The following is a 24,150-nucleotide window of genomic DNA, read 5'->3' on the forward strand; positions in this document are numbered from 1 at the left end:
ACAAAATTCTCCAACATTCATTTTCAACCTCGATTCATTGCCCTGACTCTTACCATTTTGCAGCCCAAATCCTTTAGTATCATTTACACAGCTAAATTTTGCCTTAACATAGTCAAAATCAGATTATTCATCCAGGGCACTATAATTTACTCAGAATCCCCGAATGCAAAATACGCTCTATCATTTAGAAATGTTTTCATGCAAAAACACTCACTTCCTTCTGCAAATGGTTCGGTATGTACAAAATATTTGAATCATTGATTCTGTATAGACCTACCCAACTTTACTGTCTAAAGTGCCTTAGGAAGGTACTTTATCACTTTGAACATGAATAAGGGTACATTCTTCAGCCTCATCTCACATTTGTTGATGTAAGACAAGTATCATTTGCATCAGGGAGTCACCAGTGACACCTCTAACTAACCTCTCAGCTGCAGTGTAATAGAATCTAATTCTGAGAGCGGAACTTGGCGATGTGTGTTTTAATAAGCCTTCCAGGTGATTCTCATATACTTTAAAGTTTGAGAACCAGTGCCTTATTTGCTAAGGAAACTAAAGCCTTGATTTTTCCGAGGTTACAAAGCCTGTTACTGTCAGAGACCCATCCAGAGCTATTATGACATCTTGTCCTAAATATTAAACTATGTCCTTCCTTCCCATATTTATATCAGCACTTTTACCCAGGCAGAAATCAAAGCAGATTTTGCATAAGAGATGAATCGAATTAGAATAAAAATTCAAGGTATTCCTATTGCTTGCAGATGCTGATGAAACATTAGAGGCAATGACAGTGCAAGTGCATTTTACTGAAAGTTTTAGTTAAATATTTCTGGCCTATTCTGAGGAATCACTGAACAATTAAAAACCACTTGCTTTTAGAATCTGTTCCATTACTTGACTGAAGTGAAATCTAACGGTGGAGTGAAAATCCCAGAAGTCAAAGGGGATGAAGCCTGGAAGGTTTTCTTTGATGATGCTTCCCAAGAAATAGTTGATGAGTTTGCTATGCGTTATGGAATTGAATCCATTTATCAAGCTATGACGTAAGTACTACAGAACATTTACATGGTCAGTATCTCTATTAAAATACAAAGAAAGAAAGGAGCATTCATCTCACTTCTCATTCAAATGAAACTGATTAAAAAGAGGATTATATTTCACTGTGCATGTTTGATGCTGACCACTCTCTCTTACAGCTGTAAAGTATTAATGATTTGGTAATTCACTACCACCATCCTCCAATCCTTGTTCTGTTCTCCAAGTGTGGTTCCTTGACAAATAGTATCAACAGCACCTGGCAACTTAGCAATGCAAATTATCCACCCCATCCCAGACCTACTGAATCAGAAACTCTGAGGGTGGAGTCCAGCAACCTATGGTTTAACAAGTCTTCCAGGTGATTCTCATATACTTTAAAGTTTGACAGCCAGTGACTTATTCCATATCTGAGGTAACTAAAGCCCTGGTTTGTCCAAGGTCACAAAGCCTGTTAGTGAGAGAGACAGGTCCAGAGTTATTATGGTGTCTTGTTCCAAATATTAGACTATGTCTTTCCTTCTCATATTTATATCAGTACTGCTAATTCAGTAAAACAAAGATTTATTTTGCACCCATAGAACCCAAACAGTATAAAAAATGTGATACCACAGAATTGACTTATTATACTTATAATTTCAGTGAGGATTTAGAACTGAATTTCAGTAAGGGTTTAGTAATGAACAGAAGTATTCATTACTTCCCCATAGTTTCCTTTTTGAGACCTGGTCTAATTTTATAAGTGCATGTGGTTCAGATATATACCAGGTGTAATATGTAAATTATTTATATGCATATATTAGATGACTTTTTTCATATTAACAACAAGATCTCATTTTCATGTGAACTGAATAGATACTGGCCCAGATAATCAGTCAATTTCAATCATCTTAATGATGAATGAAGACTGGGCCAAAATCAGTGTTCCTTTTCTTTCTTTTTTTTTTTTTTAATATACTATAAGTTCTGGGGTACATGTGCAGAATGTGCACGTTTGTTATGTAGGTATACGTGTGCCATGGTGGTTTGCTGCACCCATCAACCCATCATCTACATGAGGTATTTCTCCTAATGCTATCCCTCCCTTAGCTCTCTACCCCCCAACAGGCCCTGGTATGTGATGTTCCCCTCCCTGTGTCCATGTGTTCTCATTGTTCAACTCTCACTTTTGAGTGAGAACATGCAGTGTTTGGTTTTCTGTTCTTGTGTTAGTTTGCTGAGAGTGATGGTTTCCAGCTTCATCCATGTCCCTGCAAAGGACATGAACTGATCCTTTTTTATGGCTACATAGTATTCCATGGTGCATATATGCCACATTTTCTTTATCCAGTTTATCATTGATGGGCATTTGGGTTGGTTCCAAGTCTTTGCTGTTGTGAACGGTGCTGCAATAAACATACGTGTGCATGAGTCTTTATAGTAGAATGATTTATAATCCTTTGGGTATATACCTAGTAATGGGATTGCTGGGTCAAATGGTATTTCTAGTTCTAGGTCCTTGAGGAATCACCACACTGTCTTCCACAATGGTTGAACTAATTTACACTCTCATCAACAGTGTAAAAGCATTCCTATTTCTCTACATCCTCTCCAGCATCTGTTGTTTCCTGATTTTTTAATGATCGCCATTCTAACTGGCGTGAGATGGTATCTCATTGTGGTTTTGATTTGCATTTCTCTAACGACCAGTGATGATGAGCTTTTTTTCATATGTTTCTTGGCTGCATAAATGTCTTCTTTTGAGAAGTGTCAGTTCATATCCTTTGCCCACTTTGTAATGGAGCTGTTTGTTTTTTTCTTGCAAATTTGTTTAAGTTCTTTGTAGATTCTTGATATTAGCCCTTTGTCAAATGGATAGATTGCAAAAATTTTCTCCCATTCTGTAGGTTGCCTGTTCACTCTGACGATAGTTTCTTTTGCTGTGCAGAAGCTCTTCAGTTTAATTAGATCCCATTTGTCAATTTTGGCTTTTGTTGCCATTGCTTTTGGTGTTTTAGTCATGAAGTTTTTGCCCATACCTATGTCCTGAATGGAATTGTCTAGGTTTTCTTCTAGGGATTTTATGCTTTTAGGTTTTACATTTAAGTCTTTAATCCATCTTGAGTTAATTTTTGTAAAAGGTGTAAGGAAGGGATCCAGTTTCAGCTTTCTCCATATGGCTAGCCAGTTTTCCCAACACCATTTATTAAATAGGAAACCCTTTCCCCATTGCTTGTTTGTGTCAGGTTTGTCAAAGATCAGATGGTTTTAGATGTGTGGTGTTATTTCTGAGTACTCTGTTCTGTTCCATTGGTCTATATATCTGTTTTGGCACCAGTACCATGCTGTTTGGTTTACTGCAGTCAGGTAATGTGATGTCTCCAGCTTTGTTCTTTTTGCTTAGGATTGTCTTGGCTATGCTGGCTCTTTTTTTATTCCATGTGAAATTTAAAGTAGTTTTTTCTAATTCTGTGAAGAAAGTCAGTGGTAGCTTGATGGGGCATACTTCCCAAAGTAATTGATAGGTTCAATGCTATCAGTGTTTCTTTTCAAAGTTTACTGTTCATAGCCCTTAATCTCTAATCATAATTCTAGAACAACATAATGTAAGCATGAATGATAATTACTGATAGAGAAATTGTGCATGCTTTTTCAATACATAGAATGTCCTTATGCTAAATAATGAAGATATATAGATTCTTAGACATGAAAAAAAATAAGAAAGCTTAGAGATCACCCGATTGAACCTCCCTCTCAAATCTAGAAACTTTGTTGTTGGATCCCTGACTGGTCATCATCCTTTTGTTCATCCACATCCATTAACAGGGAGCTCACTACTTTGGAGGGAGCTTGTTTTATAATTGATGAACCCTAAGAGAGTCCATGATTTTGACATCTGTTCCATCCCATGCCAAAGGCTATGATCCAGAACACCTAGTATAAAGTTATAGCACAATTAAAATGCAACTATGATGAACAGTCTAAGGGAAATAAATTGTTCTGCCTAAAGAAAGGTAGGTTAAAAAATCAAAACAACCTGCTGCTGGATAGAATCCCATTAAAAGAAAAGATTAAGTTAAATTTATTCTAAAATATCTCTGGGAGCTGATGTTAGATTCATTCATTTCCATCTTTTCTGTGTTCTAAGAAACACAGTCATGTTAATATAGAAAAATGGTGAGTATGTATCACATAGATCATTGAAAAGAGGAGAATTAGCCCTTCCTTATTTTGTTACATTGTATAATGTGGTAACTCTTGCTTCTCAATCTAAGTAAAAGGTAAGTATTTTTCATTTTTCTTTCTTCCCCGCCCCCCCCCCCCCCAGTTAATTCAGAAAGTTTATTTTGCCAAGGTTGAGGACACGCTCCCATGACATGGTTTCAGGAGTTCCTGACGACATGTGCCCAAGGTGGTCGGGGCACAGCTTGGTTTTATACATTTTAGGGAGACATGAGACATTAATATATGTGAGATGTACATTGGTTCCATCCAGAAAGGTGGAGACAACTCAAAGCAAGGAGGGAGCTTCCAGGGCACAAGTAGAGGAGAGACAAATGGCTGCATTTTTTTGAGTTTCTGATAAGCCTCTAAGATAAGTATTTTTCAAAAATATTTTGAATATTTATTTGGTAGCAAGTGACCTGCAGGTAAATTGGGTCTCATAGTATTTATAAATCTCAGGAAAGGCAAAACTCCTGTTCACACTAGACAACTGTCTAAGAGCAGGGGTTGGAATTGTTTTTCTGTAAAGGGCCAGATAGTAAATATTTTGTAGTTGTACCAGTCTCTGTTACACTGCTTAGCTCTGCAGTACTAGTGCAAAGCAGCCATAGATATTAAGTAAATAAATGGAAATGGCTGTGTGCTGATAAAATTTTATTTTAAAAAACAGAAACTCAGGATTTGGTCAGGGTTTGGCATGAGGGCATGAGGTTCATAGATTCACTGGTCTAAGGAGTGAAAACAAAGCGATAGAAATAAAGAAAAAAATGCCTTAGATTTTGCGATTCATTGACAATTGCACTTCAGTGACAATAATGTGGTAGATTATGTGTACTTGTGGTTATACATTTAATTTTAAAATATTTTTTATATCACATGTTTCTTTTAGCACTGAATACTTATCATGACAAGCCTAACATTTTTCCCAGCTTAGCAAAACTTTAGATAGGTTTCTTTCTGCCTCTATAGCCCTGAAGTCCATTTCCTCCCAGCCCTTGCAGATTCCAAATGACCTAAACCCACAGGCCCCTGACCTCCTTTCCCTTAGAGCATTTACTTTAGAAAACTTACAATTGTAAATTCTTTCTCTGTTCCTTTGAGTGTAATTAAAAAAAAAAAAAAAACCCTTACCTGATCTTGTCCCTGTTGCAGTAGCCTTAATGAAAATTCCCTTGTCTAATTAACTTTGGTACAATTTTTGCTTTGGCAGTACAAAATTTTCTATTACTTTGCCAGAAGAAAAAAAATTCTGTTGACAATCTGATCAATCCTAAGGAAATTACTACCAACATAGATACAATCTCTATTGTACCAATAAAGATTTTATGAATACCAATATTATTTATTGGTATTCATTAGTTATTAGAAATTATTGTTTTTATGCAAAAATATACATGTACTCATTTTATCTCAATCTGTTGATATAATTGTAAGCTGTAATTATATCCAGGAAAGAGAATAGAATGGAACAGCATAGAGGTGCACTTGAATTCTATTCCACAACTTACAAATTGAAATTTTGAAGAGAGAAATCATATCTTTCATTTCTGCTTTATAAGAAGTTCTTGATGCATGATGGAAACTCAGTACATATTTGCAATTGAGTGAATCAGAGGCTGAAGTTGTTTATCAGAATTACATTTATTTTTACCTTCTCCTAGTGTGTTTCTAGATGCCAGAGTTTTTCAGTTGCCAAAAACAAAGTGAAAATGAAAAGTGTAATTGAGCTGATATAGGGTTCTATGTCACCATTTATGTTGTAATAAGGGTGAGAGCACACTACATTGATTGATCGTTTTTAAAAATTTGAGGAAGTTTCAGAGTACTGACTTTTTTTTTTCAGTCAAGAGTTGAAATACAGCTTTCAGAGATAGTTTCCACCATACTTTAAAATGATGCTTTTGCAATTGAACTGTAACTTCAGCCCTAAGCTATTGCTGGCCAAGGACTAACTCAACTGAAAAAAAAACTGTTTATGATAAATCTATCTTTCAATTTAAACTGGTTGACTAATGAATAGGTATTTTTCTGTTGTTCTGAAACCTTGCATCAGGGAACAACAACAATAAAAGTAACCGGAAAGCCAACCAACCAACCAACGAAAGAACAACAAAACCTAGAACGCAACATTTGAAGCCTGTCTCAGAATTACTTCCTCTTAATTCTTAAAAAAACAAAATTGGAAAACTCAGCTACAAGGAAGAAATTCTGTCTTTTCTCTATAATAAGGATACTTACCATTTTCGAAAAAGACAAAAGTCCTTAATTCTGTGGATTTTCCTAGACACCATTTGATCAAAAACAGAAATCAAATTATACTTTCTTTTGATATTTAAATACTCTTCAGGGTTAGCCAAATCCCCGGTTAATTTCATAATCTTCCTCTTTTATTAGAGATTTCTTGGTTTCTTTCGAGCACATTCCCATTTCTTTGAAGATGGATTTGGAGAAGAAATAAACAAGGAGAAGTATGTTTTAAGTCAGAGTCTGGTAGTACACTATTGAATTTTTCTCTTGTGAATTTCTCTTCAGACACAAGAGTCTGAAACTATTTTGCTGGTAAACCTGAGCTTTAGGACTGAATGTCCCGGTGCTCCGAGGTACCTCCAGCTTACTATAAAGCATTCCCCTTTCCACAGAATATTTTCTGTGAGGGTATCATTTATTAGCCCTACCTGTTACATAAAAATGACCCTTTGTTCTGGAACATGCATCAGTAGGAGAGGGATTACAATTTTCCTGTTTGGACAAGTGATTGATCAAGGACCTGAAGAATTTGTTCCCACATGGCAAATGCAACCATCCATCTAAAATAAAAACAATTTTCTAACTAATGACAGCAAGAATGATAGGCTGTTCCCCTTCTCTAAGGAACACACCATTCCACATATTTTGCATCATGGGGTGAGGCATAGAACTTGTTTCCATCATCAATATTTTGGGAGTTCTTGATTCTTTTCATCTATATATGCAATGTATAGGTTCCTAATAGTGTTTTGATGGATTAATTGTTCACAGCTGAACACATCTGGGGAATTTTCTATCAGTCATTATGGTTTAAACCATCCTCTGGAGATTATTTCTGTCAAGAAAATACATTTTCTTGAGTGTTTAATTAGTCATTTATTGTAACATGAAGGCTAAGATGTCTCACAAAGTCTGAGATTCTGTTAGGCTATGGTTATGCCTCTACAATAGCAAAGGAGAGGAAAGCATTAGGTCGGTGTTTTTTACCTTGATGTGCTTAAAAAACAACCTGTACCCTGGCACTGGCCATCTTTATCTAATTTATATTTAAATCAGAACTGTTTGGATACAGATTACTTTAAAGTCACCAGTCTGTTTTAACTGCTTGAGCCAGGAGTCTATCTGTTTAAAAGAGTGCTGCTTAACGGGGTCATTCATTCGTTTAAGAAATATTTACTCAGTGCCTATCATGTGCCAGAAATGTTTCTATGGTTACAGCAGTGAACAAGAAGTCAGTCTAGTCTCTCATGAACCCCACATTCTAGAAGATGAAATTAATTTATTCAATAGACATTTTCTGAGTATGTAAGTATGAGGACTTATATAGAATGTCTTAGTCTGTGAGGCTGCTATAAAAAATACCATCAATTGAGTGGCTTATAAACAACAGAAATTTATTTCTCACAGTCCTGGATGCTAGAAGGTCCAAAATTAAGGTGCCATCAGATCTGGTGTCTGATGAGGTCCATGTCCTGGTTCATTTATGGCTATCTTTTCACTGTGTGCAAGCTTCACATGGCCAAAGGGATGAAAGCTCCCTGGGGCCTCTTTTATAAGACAACTAAAATCCCATTCATGAGGGGCTCCCCACTCATGATCTAATCACCTCTCAACAGCCTCACCACCTAATACTACAACCTTGAATCATAGGTTTCAACATGTGAGTTTTTCATGAACACAACTGTTCAGACCATAGCACAAGGCAATGGGGAAATAGCAGTAAAAGATAGCTCTTGTCTCTAGCAAGCTCCTGATTTAGGGGGAAGAGAACGAAGAGATTAAATAGTAACAAGCATGGGGGCTGTACGGGCATAGGTATAGAGGAAGCAAATCCAAGCACAGATGAGAAGTGTCAGAGAAAGCTGATGGGCAGCCTGAGGGCCCCACCCTTACGTGTAGTTCAACTTCTGTCTTCCTCTAAAATCTGTGCCTTTTATTTATTTTCCAGTCACACACCATTGCTCTTGTACTCAAAATCTCCATAATTGGGCTCTAGCAACCCATAGCATCTTTGAGAAGCTATGATGTTTTTGGTCAAAACAGAAGTGACATTTAAGTGTTTGAGTCGTCTTTAGTGACAAGAATGAATAAAATTCTAACTTATCACTGATAAATTAGAAAGCTGAGCTGAATTTGGGGGAGCAAGTGTGATGAATATTGTTTTAGTGTATTTCTAACATCAGAAATGCAGATAGTCTTTCCTTTCATTTTGCACAGTATCTCTGAAATTGCTTGCAACAATCTAAGAATCATAATCTTCCTTTTGGTACTTCTTTCCAATCACCTTGTTCTTCTGTTCATTGATTATTTTTAAACTTTAGACGAAAGGCATTTCTGCTCTTTGAAAACCACAAGTTCCATATGATTTTGGACACCTGTCCCTGAACTGGCATGTGAGTTAGAGGATTGTTTTATTTTTTTTGTTCAACAATAGCAAGTGACATTAATCCAGGTGTGCTATTTGAAATACATATTAGGCCAATAATATTTTGACTATTAATGGTTAATAACTTTGTAGCAGTTGCTTTAGCCAAAAACTTGCCAGTAACTATCTCATTATTTGCTTTTTAAATTTTTTAAAAAATTGATTGATAAAATTTTATGTATTTATTATATACAACATGATGTTTTGAAGTATATATACATTGTAAAATGACTAAATCTAGCTAATGAACGTATGCATTACTTTACATAGTTATTTTTGTCATGAGTACACTTCCACACTGTTAGCATTTTTCAAGAATACAATGCATTGTTATTAACTATCATCACCATGTTGTACAATAGACATTTTGAACTTACACCTCCTATCCAAGTGAAAATTTTTATGCATTGACAAATATCTCCCAGTACCCACCCTGCTAGCCAACTCCAGCTCCTGGTAACTACCATTTTACTCTCTAATTCAGTAAGTTCCTCTTTTTTTATTTATTCCACATATGAATGAGATGATCGTATGGTATTTGTCATTCTGTGCCATTTAACATAATGTTCTCCATGTTCATCCATGTTGTTGCAAATGATAACATTTCCTCCATTTTTATGGCTGAATACTATTCCATTGTATGTATATACATTTTCTTTATCCACTTATCTGTCAATGGACAGTTACGTTGATTCCATATCTTGGCTATTGTGAGTAATGCTGCAATAAATATGGGTGTGTGGATATTTCTAGACATACTGATTTATTTTCTTTGGCTATAAGCCCAGTAGTGGAAATAATAGATTATATAATAGTTCTATTTTTAACTTTTTGAGGAAGCTTCTTACTGTTTGTCATAATTGCTCTAATAATTTACATTACCATCAACAGTGTATGAGATTCTCTTTGCTCCACCTCCTTGCCAAGGCTTGTTATCTTTTACCTTTTTTGGTAATAGCCATTCTAATAGGAGTGAGGTGATAGCTTATTGTGGTTTTAATTTGCATTTCTCTGATGATTAGTGATGTTAGATATTTTTCATATACTATTGGGCATTTGTATGTCTTCTTCAGGGAAATGCCTATTCAGATCCTTTGCCCATTTTTTAATCATGTTATTTGTTTTCTTGCTGTTTAATTATTTGAGTTCCTTTTATATTTTGGATATTAACCCTTTATTAAATGTATAGTTGGCAAATTTTTCTCCCACATGTAGGGTGGCTCCTCACTTTGTTGATTGTTTCCTTTGCTGTGAAGAAGCTTTTTAGGTTAATGCAATCCCATTGTCTATTTTTGCTTTTGTTGCCTGTGCTTTTGAGGTTGTAACTAATAAATCATTACACAGACCAATGTCATGCAGTTTTTCCTCTATGTTTTCTTCTAGTAGTTTTATAGTTTTGGGTCTTACATTCAAGTCTTCAATCAATTTAGAATTGATATTTTATATGGTATGAGATAAGGGTGGGTCAAATTGTATTCTTCTGCATGTGGACATCCAGTTTTTTCAACATCATTATTAAAGAGATTATCCTTTTCTCATTGGCACTGTCGTTGAAAATCATTTGTCAGTAAATGTGTGGATTTATTTCTGGGCTCTCTATTCTGTTCCATTAATCTATGTGTCTATTTTTATGTCAGTATCATGTTTCATTATTTGCAGTAAGTATCATCTTTTTAGAGTTTATTACTCTAACTTTTCCCATGGAACTAAAATTCCATTTGTTGAATTCTTCTGACACTAGCACCATTTACTTGCAAAAGTAAAGTCAAGTGTTTTAATGTTAATCCATTGTTTTTAGTCATGTCTTTAGGGGAGAATATTAAACATTTATTTTTTAATAAAAAACAGTACTTTTTGACCTTTTTTTTTGAAGATGTACTCTCTGGTTTTTGAAGAAGTGGTTTGCAGCACCTCTGAGTCAGTCATTTTTAATTACTGGTTGTACTTTTAATCCTATTTCCACCCTGAGAATAATTTAAGTAGTGTTAGAACTGTAGCTGTTAAAAGTAAATGATTTTCAATGGATATGGTTAGAAGCAAGAAAAAGTTTGCCTTGGCTGTAACTACACATAAAGAGAGAACCCGTGCAAACTCGGAGGCGGACATCTTGCCAAACTGAACCTCCTGTAGAAGCCCATTAGCTGAAAGCTCTGCAAAGAGCAAAGATTGCCTCAGGCTGACTTCTGTGTCCAGTGCTTTCTTGCTATTTTTCCTAACCCCTGGCTGCAATAGAATCAAATGCTGATGGTGGAGAGAAGTGATGAATGCAGCTGGACACAGCCAACATGTTATTTATATTCAGAAAGGCATAGCATGTTAGAGCATGTAAGGATTAGATATTCTAAAAATGCTTTCATTTTGCAGATGGAAAAACTGAATCTAGAAGTGATGAAGTTATTTTTAAGGTTACAGAAGAGGGATAGGTTTAGCATGAGACATCTTTATGCCTTGGTACTTTTAACTCTAAATTGGCCACCCAGATTCCTTCTATCCCTCCTCATTATGTGTATGTACATACACACACACACATGCACACACACTTTGCTGACCATTTCTTCAAGGTTTCAAAGAAATGTAGCCACTAATACTGATTCATATTTTTCCTTTTGTAAGATTTGTCTATTTTTCTTTTTTCCTTCACCCGTCCAAGAAATGTTTCCTTTGATGCATACTACTACCACCTTTATCATATCAATTGCCTAATCATTTACTATGTAGAGTGATGAAAAGGCAAGTTCAACATAGACTATTGTTTTGGTACTAGGAGCTACCTTCCTTAATTTAGCATGCTTTTAATCACACTTTCTAGAAAAGGATAGGTATTTTTACCAAACTGGGGAAAAAATTATTGTAATGACCTGAAAATTCTGTTGCTCAGTTTCAGTATTTTATTTTGTAAAATCAGTATCAAATGAGTAAGCTTTTAATCTTGGCTCTCAACAGTTTGTTTAAATCCGAAGTCACTAGTTATTTCTAAGAAGTTAATTTTAATATAAGTTCTAAGAGGTGGCAACTACTCCTAAGTATTATATCTTTAATCTTTAGGTGTATTAAAAACTGTTTAATTTAACTATGACTAAATTTGTTTCTCATATTTAAATTTTTGACATATTTACATTGCCTTTCAATCAAACAACAAAAGTTTTACTGATTAATTAGCTCACAAGAAAAACACTATGGTAATGCTAAGTTGTTATTGAAACTGGTAATAAAATATCTGGTGGAAAGAAAACTAGCATTAAGTGAAATGCTGGGTTTTTCTTATTAGCCTTTTTTGATTTTCACATATTCACCATTCTCATACCTTTATTTTGCCTTAGGAACTTATGCACCAAGATCATTTCATTAATATATTTAAAATTCTTGAATATATTTTACTAAGTAAAATTAAACTGGTGTCTATTTTACAGTAATTTTATTATATCATGAGGCATGTACTCCTAACTAGAAATTACTTGTCAGTAATACATTTTGAAAGAGAAGTCATTTTGTCAGCGATTTGTTTGACTTCTTCAAAAAAATTCTTGTTCAATGATATTTTAAAATATTATAGGTTATACAATTTTGCATGGTGTACTTTAAAGGTTATGTAGTTTTCTTCAAAAGGAAAATATATACAAATAATTTAGTTAAACGAGAATAAAAAACATGTTAAATTATCTTATTAGCGCTTAAGGTTACAAAAAGACTTTTAAAATCAACAATAGGCAAAATTTGAATTAGCAAAATTTAAGATGTATATTTTATATATTTTTTTCTGGTTAGGGTAATAAAACACGTTAATGCTACGTTTAAAAATATACAATGTACATTTTTTAAATAACAAAAATGTATAACGCCAACCAGAGATCACACTATGATCATATAATTTAGCAGTATTTCCTGCTGGGTGTTTGTTTTTGTGTTTTCATGTAGACATATATACACATATCTATTTGTGTTTGGTGTGCATGTGTGTGTGTGTGTGTGTGTGTTGAAATAGTAAAATCTTTTTATCCTGCTTGTTTTGGCAACTTACAGGATTTCTTTAAATACGTGTTTGCTGACCACCTGGATGTTGTCAGCATCCACCTGCAAACTTTAAACTGAAAGACCAGCCCCTAAAAATTGTCCACTTTCTGCCATTTCTTTATTCAAATGAAGCACTCTTTTAGACTGGGGAAAAATATTTTTTAGCTTCTATTGGTGAGTTTTCTAAGTATATTTCTTTTTCTGAACAACGTAAACAACCAGTAAATTTTGTCTTGCTAAAAGCAGAGCATAAAAGATTCTATATAATCCCCAGGGTATATTGTTCCCAGCGTTCTTGCAGCCCTTTCTTCTAAGTAGCTTCAAATCCCATTGCTCATTCCCTATTGTACAGGCAGTATTAGAATCTTGGGAGTTTTATGCTCTTTAATGGATATAGAGTGAGAAGGTGTGGGAAAGGAGAAACAGTTTTACTGCCTGGGGAGTCCATTAGCATGAAATAGGGAGGGATTGATAGCCTTGCTTGGCAGCAGTCTAGGCCCCAGATCTCTGATAAAGGGGGCAGACATTGGAAGGTTTCTAGAAATACCCTCCCATTCCTCTCTGTCAGGTTAGTGTTTTAGGAGTTGATATACCAGCAGTCACTGAATAGTTCTCCATCTAGCCAGCTGCCTAAAGTTAGAAAAAGTTCCTTCCAGAAACTGGGAAATCTTTGATTGGTAACCTTAATTTCCAATACGGTTGTGATTTTGCATCCTTTTTGGTTTTCTCGGAAGTTTCCATGGAATGCTTAGAGGGATTGAGTCAGGTGCAGCTAGCTACCATCCATCATACCCCAGAAATCACCTCAGTTAAATCTTAATCAAAATGTAAAATATTTCTGTTAGCTTTCTAAGAGGAATACTGGCCTAATGCTTTCGAAAAGTTAAAATGCTGCTTTCAGCATACTGATTATAAGTAGAATATTATTCGCCTTCAAAGTAGCCATTGTTATTACAGTGTTAACTGCTAAGTACTTCCGCCACATTTTCACAACATAATTGGATGTTTTCATAAACTGTCATACTCAAGCATATGTCCTGTACACTCTACATCAATACCTTTAGTTTATATTTTGGTTCATATTACTTTAATTTGTTTTAATTAAGTAATGTTTGTTGGTCACTTAGTATGTACAAGAAAACACTGTGCTAAATATGGGCTGGATATATATCTTAAATTTTGCTGATTCAAATTTTGCCTATTGTTGACTTTTAGAGTCTCTTTGTAACCTTAAGTACTAAGAAGAAAGATAATTCAACTTGTTTTTTTATTCTTTGATAAACTAAAAACTTATGTATATTTCTCTTTGTTTTTGTAAATAAAACTGCATAACCTTTAAAGTATATAATGTAAAACTGTATAAAGCTATAATACTTATTGTGGAATAAGCCAAACAAATCAATAACACAATGCTTTTTTTTCTTTCAAAAGTTGTCAAAGCATAAACCAAACACATTCGAGAAGGAACAGATACATATACAAGTAATACACAATATTGAAGAGAGAGGGCCAAAGTAAATAAAATCATTATGTCAAAGATATATCTGTAGTCCCATGTTCATTGCAGCGTTAGTCACAATAACTAAGACATGAAATCAACCTAAGTGTTAATCAATGGGTGAATGTATTGAGAAAATGTAGTATGTACTCACAATGGAATACTTTTGGCCTTAAAAAAAAGAATGAAATCTTGTCATTTGCAACAAGATGGTTAAACCCTGAGAATATTATGGTTAAGGGAAATAAGGCAGGCACAGAAAGACAAATACTGTATAATCTCACTTATACGTGGCATCATAAGAAAACAAAACAAAACTGGAATTCATGGAAATAAAGAGTGGAATGGTGACTACCAGGGTCTTAGGGAAAGGAGGCAGATTGTGGAGCTATTGGTCAAGGAATACAAAATTTTAGTTAGATGGGAGGAATAAATTCCAGAAATTCGTTTTACAACATGGTGACTATAGTTAATAACAATGTGTTGTATTCTTGAAAAGAGCAAAGAGAATAGATTTTGTGTTTTCTCACCACAAAAAAAGATAAGTATGGGAAGTAGTGCAAATGTTAATTAGCTTGATTCAGCCATTCCATATTGTATACATATTTCAAACCAACATATTGTACATGATAAACATGTAATTTTTATTTGTCAATTAAAAATAAAGAATTTTTTTTTATATAAAGAGGTGAGGAGGATAAATTAAGAGAAGCTATACCATGGTGGATGGTTAAGAAGGAGTCTCTAAAGATACACTTCCTGAATTCCAGTCTTTGAGAAGCTTACCTGCTCTGTGACTTTAAAGAAAAAAAAAATTAGAAAAGGAAAGAAATGTTTAATTACGACAAATACAGAGAGGACATTAGACTTCAGAAACATTGGCAAAACAAAAGCAATTAAGTATTTAAAGACTAAGTTGGAATTACTAAGGTTACCTAGTTTACTTGGTGTTTTCGTGCTGTTCATGATGGGAACAGCAGCTTTCCCACTTGGTTTTATATTTTCAGAGATCATTCTAAATCTTCAGTTATAACATTGTCAAAATTAGGCTTAAAATTGTTTTGCTAGGAAGTTTGGGTACTACAGAAAAATTCAAGGTTTTCTATCTTAGAGATCAGAAGCAGACAGTAATTCTGTGATATTTGGATTATCTCCAGGTGCAAAGTATTTTTTTTTTTTCCTTCTGACTGTGGTATGTGAAGTGGTCATTCTTATTGGAAGCATGGCAGGAGTGTCAATTTTCACTTCTACACTTTCTAAATTGTTTTTCTGCTTCCACTACCCATTCATTTGAATCCATCTTTATACGACTTCAGAGTCATCTTTTCAAATTAATCTGATAATGCTAGTTCTTTCTGCAGAAATCTCAGGTAACTTCATGTAGTACACAAAAGAAAATCAAAACTCCTTGGCTAGATATTGTACCAATCAAGGTTTGGCCTTGACCTACTTTACCTTGGTCATCCCCTGGTACCTCTTCACTTTCCATCTTATTTCCTCTTAGTGCAAACTCCTGTCACTCTATTAACATTGATCTTGCTAAGGTCATGATGATGTTTATTTGTCAAGTCAAATAACTTCTTTTCTGTCCTATTTTATAAGACTCTTACTGCACTTAACAGTATCAATCATCCTTTTATCAAGATTATCCTGATTCCAGTTTCCTGGGTTTACTTTTACCTATCTAGTATTTATTTAGTCTCAATTATAGAATTTACTTTTTTTCTTCTTGTAAAATTTCCTTTTATATTGCTATTTCCCAGGTGACATTCTCTAACATTTCTTCATTTATTGTACATATTTTCCCTAGGTAATCTTATCCTTTCTCATGGTTTTTGATAATTCATGGTGATGATCCCAAATCTAGGTGTTTAGTCCATGTCTCCAAAAACCAGTAACATTCCTACATGGAAGCTCTATGAGCACCTTAAGCTCATAACTGGCTGGATACATCACCCCCACCTTCAATTTTTTTCCAATTTTTAGTTCCCAGCTCACTTGGCGGAAGAGCCATTCATGTAGTCACTCAAACTAGAACCTTGAAACTTTTCTGTTCCCCATCCCGCTCTCCTTATGAATTCTAAGTCCTGACAGTTTTTCCTCTCTGAATATTTCTCAAATCCATTTCCTCCTCATCATCTACACACTACTACTCTAATTCAGACATCCATCGTCTCTTCTCTTCATAGCCTCCTAATTGGACTCTTTACTTTCACCTTCCTTAAACTCATCCTCCTATATGCTCCTCTCATCAAATTAACCTATTTAAAATCCAAATCTGATTATTTCACTTCCTAATACATGTTGAAGAATTAGAGTTCCTTGCTAATGCTTTTTAACTTATATTTACTTATATTTACTCTAAGATTTTGAACTTTCTCCAAAAATGTTTTTTGATGCATAGAATAGATCCAACTTATCTAACGTGTTACATAAGACTCTCTGTAAACCCCTCAGACCTATCTTTGGCCATACCAATCCTAAATATTCTCCTGGAAATTTGTGCTCTGTTAACCTAAAATTGCTGGAGTTCACTTTACACAATATTTTATTTCTTTCCATAGTGCCTTGATTTGTACTTTTCCATTCCTCTGGAATATATTCTTTATCCATCAGTGATATCAAACTCTATGCCAGGCGTGGCTGTCTCTTAGTCATTCATTGACTGTTAGCCCAGCCTCATCTCAAGACATCTTCTCTGACCCTCCTCACCAGGCTGTGATATACACACTCTAACTCAGTGTCTTCATAGCACTCCGCTATGCCATTTTCATAATTTTTGCATAACTGTACTAAATTTATTACATGACCGATTCCCCCAGCAGTCTATAAGCAGATTCATTACTGCATATCCAAAGCTAATATAGCATCTGCCATGTAAGTGTGCTCAGTAAATATTTGTTGGACCAACTTGTAGAGATGCTAAGCTCTTCACTCTTTCATGATCATTACCTCAACTCTCATTCTGTAGTCCTTGTGTTTCCCTCTGACTTCTCCTCTCTTCACCACTATGGAACTCAATTCGGCCTTTGGAGGATTGACCTGCACCTCCAGGCCTGCTCCTCTATCCTATGGCCCACCCAAACCTTTTGGCTGCCTCTATGATTGCACTTTCTGCTGTACAACAAAATTAGGATTCGAGGTATGTGCTTCTCAATTAGGAATATGCATTTTATTAGATCAAGACTATGTTTTAATCAACTCCAGATCCTTACCATTAAGAAGGGTGCCAGGAATACAGTAAGTACATAACCAATGAAGAAAGAGTACTCTGACCAGATGGCTTTAATAGGAAAAAAATTGTTAAATACTAGAAAACTCTTAGAATAAATTATAATACTAATTCTAATCAATTTTCATAGATGAATGTATTATAATTACTATTTGACTATACATTGAAGTTATTTTTAAAAGAGAAGCTTAAAGCGTGCATGTAAGTTTGACATTACTTTTTTCTAACTTTTCTGTGAATAACATATGTTACCATTAATGATAAATGTGTGGCAAAGATTGTATTAAACTGTATAACTCAAGACTGCCTTATTTACATGATGTTTCCTGAATTATACAAATTTTCACATATAACTTATGAATTATTTATTAACCTCTCATTTTGGTCATGAAACATTGCTCTGGCATTCAAAAGCCACAGTTTCTTAGGGTATTTTTATCATCAAGATATTTGCTTAACCATCTCAAAGTATAAAATAGGCAAAGGGTGGTTTTTGATATATCTAATCTTCCCATATTGCATTTGTATTTCCCTCAGATGACTTTTAAGTAGTGAACAATGTTCAATAATTGTGTCATTTTCTTTCAAATTTATTTAGTTTTTTTAAAACTGACAGATAAAATTATACATATTTATCATGTACAGTATGATGCCTTGAAGCACATATACACTGTGGTATGATTAAATCTAGCTCATTAACATATGCGTCATCTCACACAGTTATCATTTTTGTGGGAGAACTTTTAACATCCATTCTCCTAGCATTTTTCACAAATACAATATATCATCATTAACTGTAGTCACGATTCTGTAAAATAGATCTTTAGGACTTATCCCCCCATTTAATAAAATGTTCTATCCTTTGACCAGGATCTTCCCAACCCTGCACCCCCTAACTGCTCCAACCTCTAGTAACTACCTTTCAACTCTCTACTTCTCTGACTTCAGCCTTTCAGACTGTACATATGAGTGAGCTCATGCTGTATTTGTCTTTCTGTGTCTGGCTTATTTCACATAATGTCCTCCAGGTTCATCCATGTTGTTGCAAATGGCAGGATTTCCTTCTTTTTATGACTGAACAGTATTCTCTTATGTATATAACCATATTTTCTTTATCCATTCATCTACTGATAGATACTTAGACTGATTCTATTCCTTGGCTGTTGTGCTGCCATACACATGGGAGTGCAGATATCTCTTTGACATGCTGATTTCATCATATTTGTAGATATATCCATTAATGGGAATGATGAATCATATGATTGTCCTATTTTTTAGTTTTTTGAAGAACCACCATACTATTTCCCTTAATGGCTGTACTAATTTACATTCCCACCAACAGTATACAGGGTTCCCTTTTCTCCACATCCTTGCCAACGCTTCTTACCTTTTGTCTTTTGGGTAATAGCCATTCTAATAGGAGTGAGGTAATATCTGATGTGGTCTTAATCTGCATTTCCCTTATGATTGGTGATGTTGAACTTTTTTTTTATATACCTTTCAGCCTTTTCTGTGTCTTCTTTTGAAAACTGCCTATTCAGGTCTTTTGCCCATTTTTAATTGGATTATTTGTTTTCTTGCTACTGAGTTGTTCCAGGTTCTTATATGGTTTGGGTGTTAACCCCTTATCAGATGTACAGTTGACAGATATTTTATCTCATCCTGCAGGTTGTCTCTTCACTCTCTTGAGTTTTTCCTTTGCTGTGCAGAAACTTTTTAATTTGATGTGCTCTTGTTTATCTGGTTTTGCTTCTTTTGCCTTTGCTTTTGAGGTCATATCAAAAAAATAATTATGTCATTTTTTACATAAATCTTTTAGTTTCACTTATAAAAATCATCCTGTGAATGCCTTAAGTAAGTTATTCCTGTTTCGCTCTACTATTTACGCTTGAAGTAACCACTAAGCTGCTGTTGCTTCCTTAACCAAACACCAAAAATCTCAAGGTGGCAGCTACAAAAGTAAAGCCAAGTAATATAGCTGCTTTATGAGAGCACCAATCCTTTTGAAAACCAAGAACAAGATTACTCAGCCTGATGACCTCCAGTATCCCTCTAAAAAGACAATGCAGGGTCTGGGTAATAACCCCCTTGTTTTTGAGTGTCTTAACAATTTATTTTCAAAATTGACTATGGCATTTCTATATCTCTTCTTCCCCCTAGTTCTTTTATTTTCGCCTACACCATTTTAGGCATTACATTTTCCACAACTTTTGACCTGTGATTTTAGTCTGACAAATGTAATTACTTGTGAATTGTTGAAAAAAAAAAAAGAAATGTGATAGCATAGCTCTAAGAATTTTTAATTTCTATTTTTAACTAATATTTTTTGTTAAATAAATAATATTGTTTGTGGATTCTTAATACGTGTTAATTATAATCAATTCAGTGTATAATACAGTCATAACACTTATCATTTCCTTAAAGAAGCAGTCATTAATAATCTAAATCCAGGGTTAATTTGCACAAATCATGGAACTCACATAGCATAAATTTTTATTCGTGATTCTTAAAGATGCACTTTTAAAGATTTAACCTCTTTTGTTAATCAGTATTATGACAAAGTAGGTAGCAAGGTGCCTGGTTAAGATCTAAGAAAAGCCTCAGTTTTCAGGACCATCATTTATTTTTTGTGAGTGCCACTCAGGGCAGCTATTTATGTATGTGTTCAATAATACAAAATTCAGAAATGTCTAGATGCTTTGATGGCATAGTAAGATATGAGAGCAAAATAGGATCACATTATATAGTGAAATTTTCTTTCCTCCATGTATATTTTATCTTTCACTTTTATCATAAGCTGTGCTTTCCATTTCCAAGTCTTTTGTTGTAGTTCAAATGAAAAAGGTTTCCTTGAGAGAAGTAACAAAAGTGGACCCTTGATGCTTCTGATGGATATAAATGATACTGTTATTCAAGGTTTAAAAGAAATGATCTTTAAGCATAAAGCTGTCATTATTCAATCTGTTCTCACTATTCATCTGTTTGCCTAATTAAATGTTGTCTGTAACAAAGTGCTTAGAAAAGAGAATTGCTTACAGAAGGTATTTCTTTCTGAAAAATCATACAAACTGGACTCAAGTCAGAGGTTAAACTGACTTATTAATTCAATGTATAGTGAGAGGAGGGTGTCTTGCTATTTTACAACTGTGAGAGGCATACAAATGCAAAATAACATTTTGGTTAAAATATGGCATTTCAGGAACCAAAATAAGTAGAAGCAGGGTTGAGGAAGTAGGGAGACTCCTGCGCAGTTGTTTTCCGATGGTACTAAATTCCACTGGAAATTGTACTTTTGGTGCATACATGCAACATTCAAAGTTGAGTTTACACATCTTTGTCGCAAATTATGTTCTTTTTTTTAAGACACATTTATTCTGCATTATGATCAAACTATTACATTTAGCAATCAACATCAAGGGTGCAAAAAAAATCTGCATTAAAAGCGTTCACTGGAATGCTTTACACAAAACAGAAACTAAAATAACCTGTTATACAATTAGTCACAAATATAATCCCTGAGTTTTTGGCCCATACACATGAGTATTATCTAAAACACATCTTCTTTGACAGCAGCAAGGCCCTGTCACCACTGTGCCCGGCTGAATTCACAACTGTTGTAACCCGTAGCTTCCTTGTCATTTCTCTGGCTCTCTTCTCCTGCTAAACTTTGTTTCCTGGCAGTAATTAAGATCTTCTGCCACTGCCATAGCTACTGCTGCTACTGGAACCACCATGACCATCTTGGTTTCCCAGTTGGCAAAGTATTGGCCTCTATGACCACAGGAACCAGAGCTACCAGAGCTTCCGCCTCCAAAGTTTCTACCCTTCATTCGTACAAAATTTGAAGATTGACTCCTATCATTGCCAAAATTGTTGTAGCTTCCACTACTTCCAAAACTGCTTCCATTATTACCATAACCATTATAGTCATCCCCGATGCCACCATATCCACTACCACCACAGCTGCCACCAAAGCCACACAATCACTAAAGTTTCCTCCATGACCAAAGTTGTTATTCTCCCGAAACCACCTCCATGACCACCATCAAAGCTTTTAGGACAACTTTGACCTCTTCAACTTGGTGAGGCACTAGCCATCTCTTGCTCTGACAGGGCTTTTCTTACTTCACAGTTGTGGCCATTCACAGTAAGGTGTTTCTGAATGACAGCCTTATTTATGGAGCCATGGTCATCAATGGTTACAAAAGCAAGACCCCTTTTCTTGCCACTGCCTCAGCTATGATTTCAATCACTTCAATTTCCCTGTACTGCTCAAAATAATCTCTTGGGTGATGTCCTTCAATGTCTTCTTTAATGCCACCCACCAAGATCCTTTTCAAAGTTAAGTGGGTACCTGGTCTTTGAGAATCTTCTCTGGAGATAGCTCTCTTTGTTTCCACAACTCTTCCATCCACCTTTGTGGCCTTGCGTTCATGGCTACATCCACCTCCCCCACAGTGGCATATGTGACAAACCCAAAGCCCCTGGAGTGCTGGATGTTTGGGTCTCTCATTACCACATAGCCTGTGAGTGTTCCCCATCACTCCTCAGACTCTCATTAACTTTTTTCAAAGCTTAACCCTCTGATGCAGAGCTTCTGCAGCTGTTCAGGCTCTCTCGAAAACTGACTTCGACATGACAAACAGTGGCAAGGGAGACTTTAACAATGCTTTCTCGGCAGCGTCCATGGGCAGAAAGGGCAAATTACACACTAATTAAGCCACTTTACATTTGTGAATGAGAAATTTTCAAAAGGCCGAAATCGTTTTTCTTTCAATTAGAGATTGTGCAGTTTTCTCTCCTTTTCATAGATGTAGCTGTGGAATTACTTAATTGCTGATGTTAGAAGCTCTGTTGTTGCATGAATTAATTAATTTCTGTTTTAAAAACACTTTATGTTTTTTGTCTTGCAGGCACTTTTCATGTCTGTCTTCTAAATACATGTGCCCCGGTGTCCCTGCCGTCATGAGCACCTTGCTGGCTAATATAAATGCTTTTTATGCTCACACAACAGTTTCAACAAATGTACAGGTTTCTGCCTCAGATCGATTTGCTGCTACCAACTTTGGTGTAAGTATAATTTTTTAAACTTTAAAATTCCTAGCAGCTTATGGGAGTTACATTTCAAGAGATTTTAAACTTAAGATATTCTTGGAATCTTATGCAGAATGGACATTTTAGGGAATAGCATAATGGGCTCCAGCTCAAAGTTCATTTGAAACATTTTTAGTAAATTAACTGTGACAGTCAATAAGAATTTTCATTAGATTGAATCTTCATATCTTAAAGGATCTTTTTCAGTGAGGGGAAAACATACATTTTATAAGAGAATGCTGGGACTTTATACGGAATTCTCAACATGTGCAAATTTGGTATTCAACATTTCAGATTCACTGTCTTGTAGATATAGTTCCCTAGTAAGTGTGAGCTTGGCTGCCATCTCTGGAACATATTAGGCTCCATTTGCACTTCCTATTGGTTCTTTCTGGTACTGATGGATAGTGGCACATCCTCTAAGTAAAACATAGTACGTGTTTAAGGAGCCTCAGAAAAACAATCTGTGCCTAAATAAGGCTGTCCATCTGACATATGCAAAGGCATCAAGAATGCATTGAAAAGTAGAAATTCAGGGAATCAAAGGAGCCCCAAGAATTCGTCTGTTGCATCCATCAGTGTAACTCTTTCTCTACACGTATACTGTAACTGAAACTGGCAAGACTGGAAATAGGATATAAATTAAGAGTATTTGTAGTAAAGTGGTAAGAGTCAAAATTAAAAATGAGTGGAGATGGAGAAGAGAGGATAGATACCAAAGGTTTTCAGGGCATAAAATCAACAGCCTCAATAGCATTTGGTATGTTTGGGGACATGGACAGCGAGGGAAGGAGAAGATGCCTGGAAATATTCCCAGGTTTCTGGTCAGGGAAAATGGGTAGGCAGTAGTGCTGTTCAATAATCCTGTGAGACAGGGTTTTTGTTCTCTTTTTTTTTTTTTTCATGGAGGAAACTAAGATCAATTGTGGAAAGGTGATTTTTCATGGCACCATATTGTTTCCACTGCACTTCCAATTTAGTTTACTGAATATATTTTTGTTACAGAGTATATTGTTTAGAAATCAAATTTTGAGTTATGTGTCATAGAAAAGAAACAGTTGAGACACAGCAAATAAAAGGGTGAAAACCCAATAGGGAAAAAGATGTGCTCCTGTGTTTACTCTTTTTCTGTCCTTTTCCTCTAAAAGAGAAATGCATGTGAGGTGTATGAAGTGAATTAGAATAATCAAAGGAAAGTATAATTGCTATTTAATGCCAAATCAAATAAAATGCCAGTAAGGAGACTACCCTTGGGTTAAGACTTATGGAGTTTCAGTTTTTATTGAAATTTAGCAAGTCAGTTTAGTCATCTAAGCCTCAGTTCCTCAACATGCTCAATGAAGAAGATAATTCTTACTTTAACATGTTTCTCAAATTTAAAATAATGATAAAATGAGATAAAAG

General features: G+C 35.0%; 1 protein-coding gene across 1 annotated transcript in view; it reads left to right on the forward strand.

Annotated features, from left to right (window-relative positions):
* UNC13C (unc-13 homolog C) overlaps positions 1–24,150 on the forward strand; it is a 662,499-nt gene that overhangs the window by 325,922 nt on the left and 312,427 nt on the right. Inside the window, exons 12-13 of the mRNA XM_063652632.1 lie at positions 880–1,043; positions 22,566–22,722. Of these exons, the coding sequence (XP_063508702.1) occupies positions 880–1,043; positions 22,566–22,722 (321 nt within the window). The remainder of the gene's footprint in view (positions 1–879; positions 1,044–22,565; positions 22,723–24,150) is intronic.

Source organism: Pongo pygmaeus, chromosome 16, assembly GCF_028885625.2.
Source record: "Pongo pygmaeus isolate AG05252 chromosome 16, NHGRI_mPonPyg2-v2.0_pri, whole genome shotgun sequence".
NCBI lineage: Eukaryota > Metazoa > Chordata > Mammalia > Primates > Hominidae > Pongo > Pongo pygmaeus.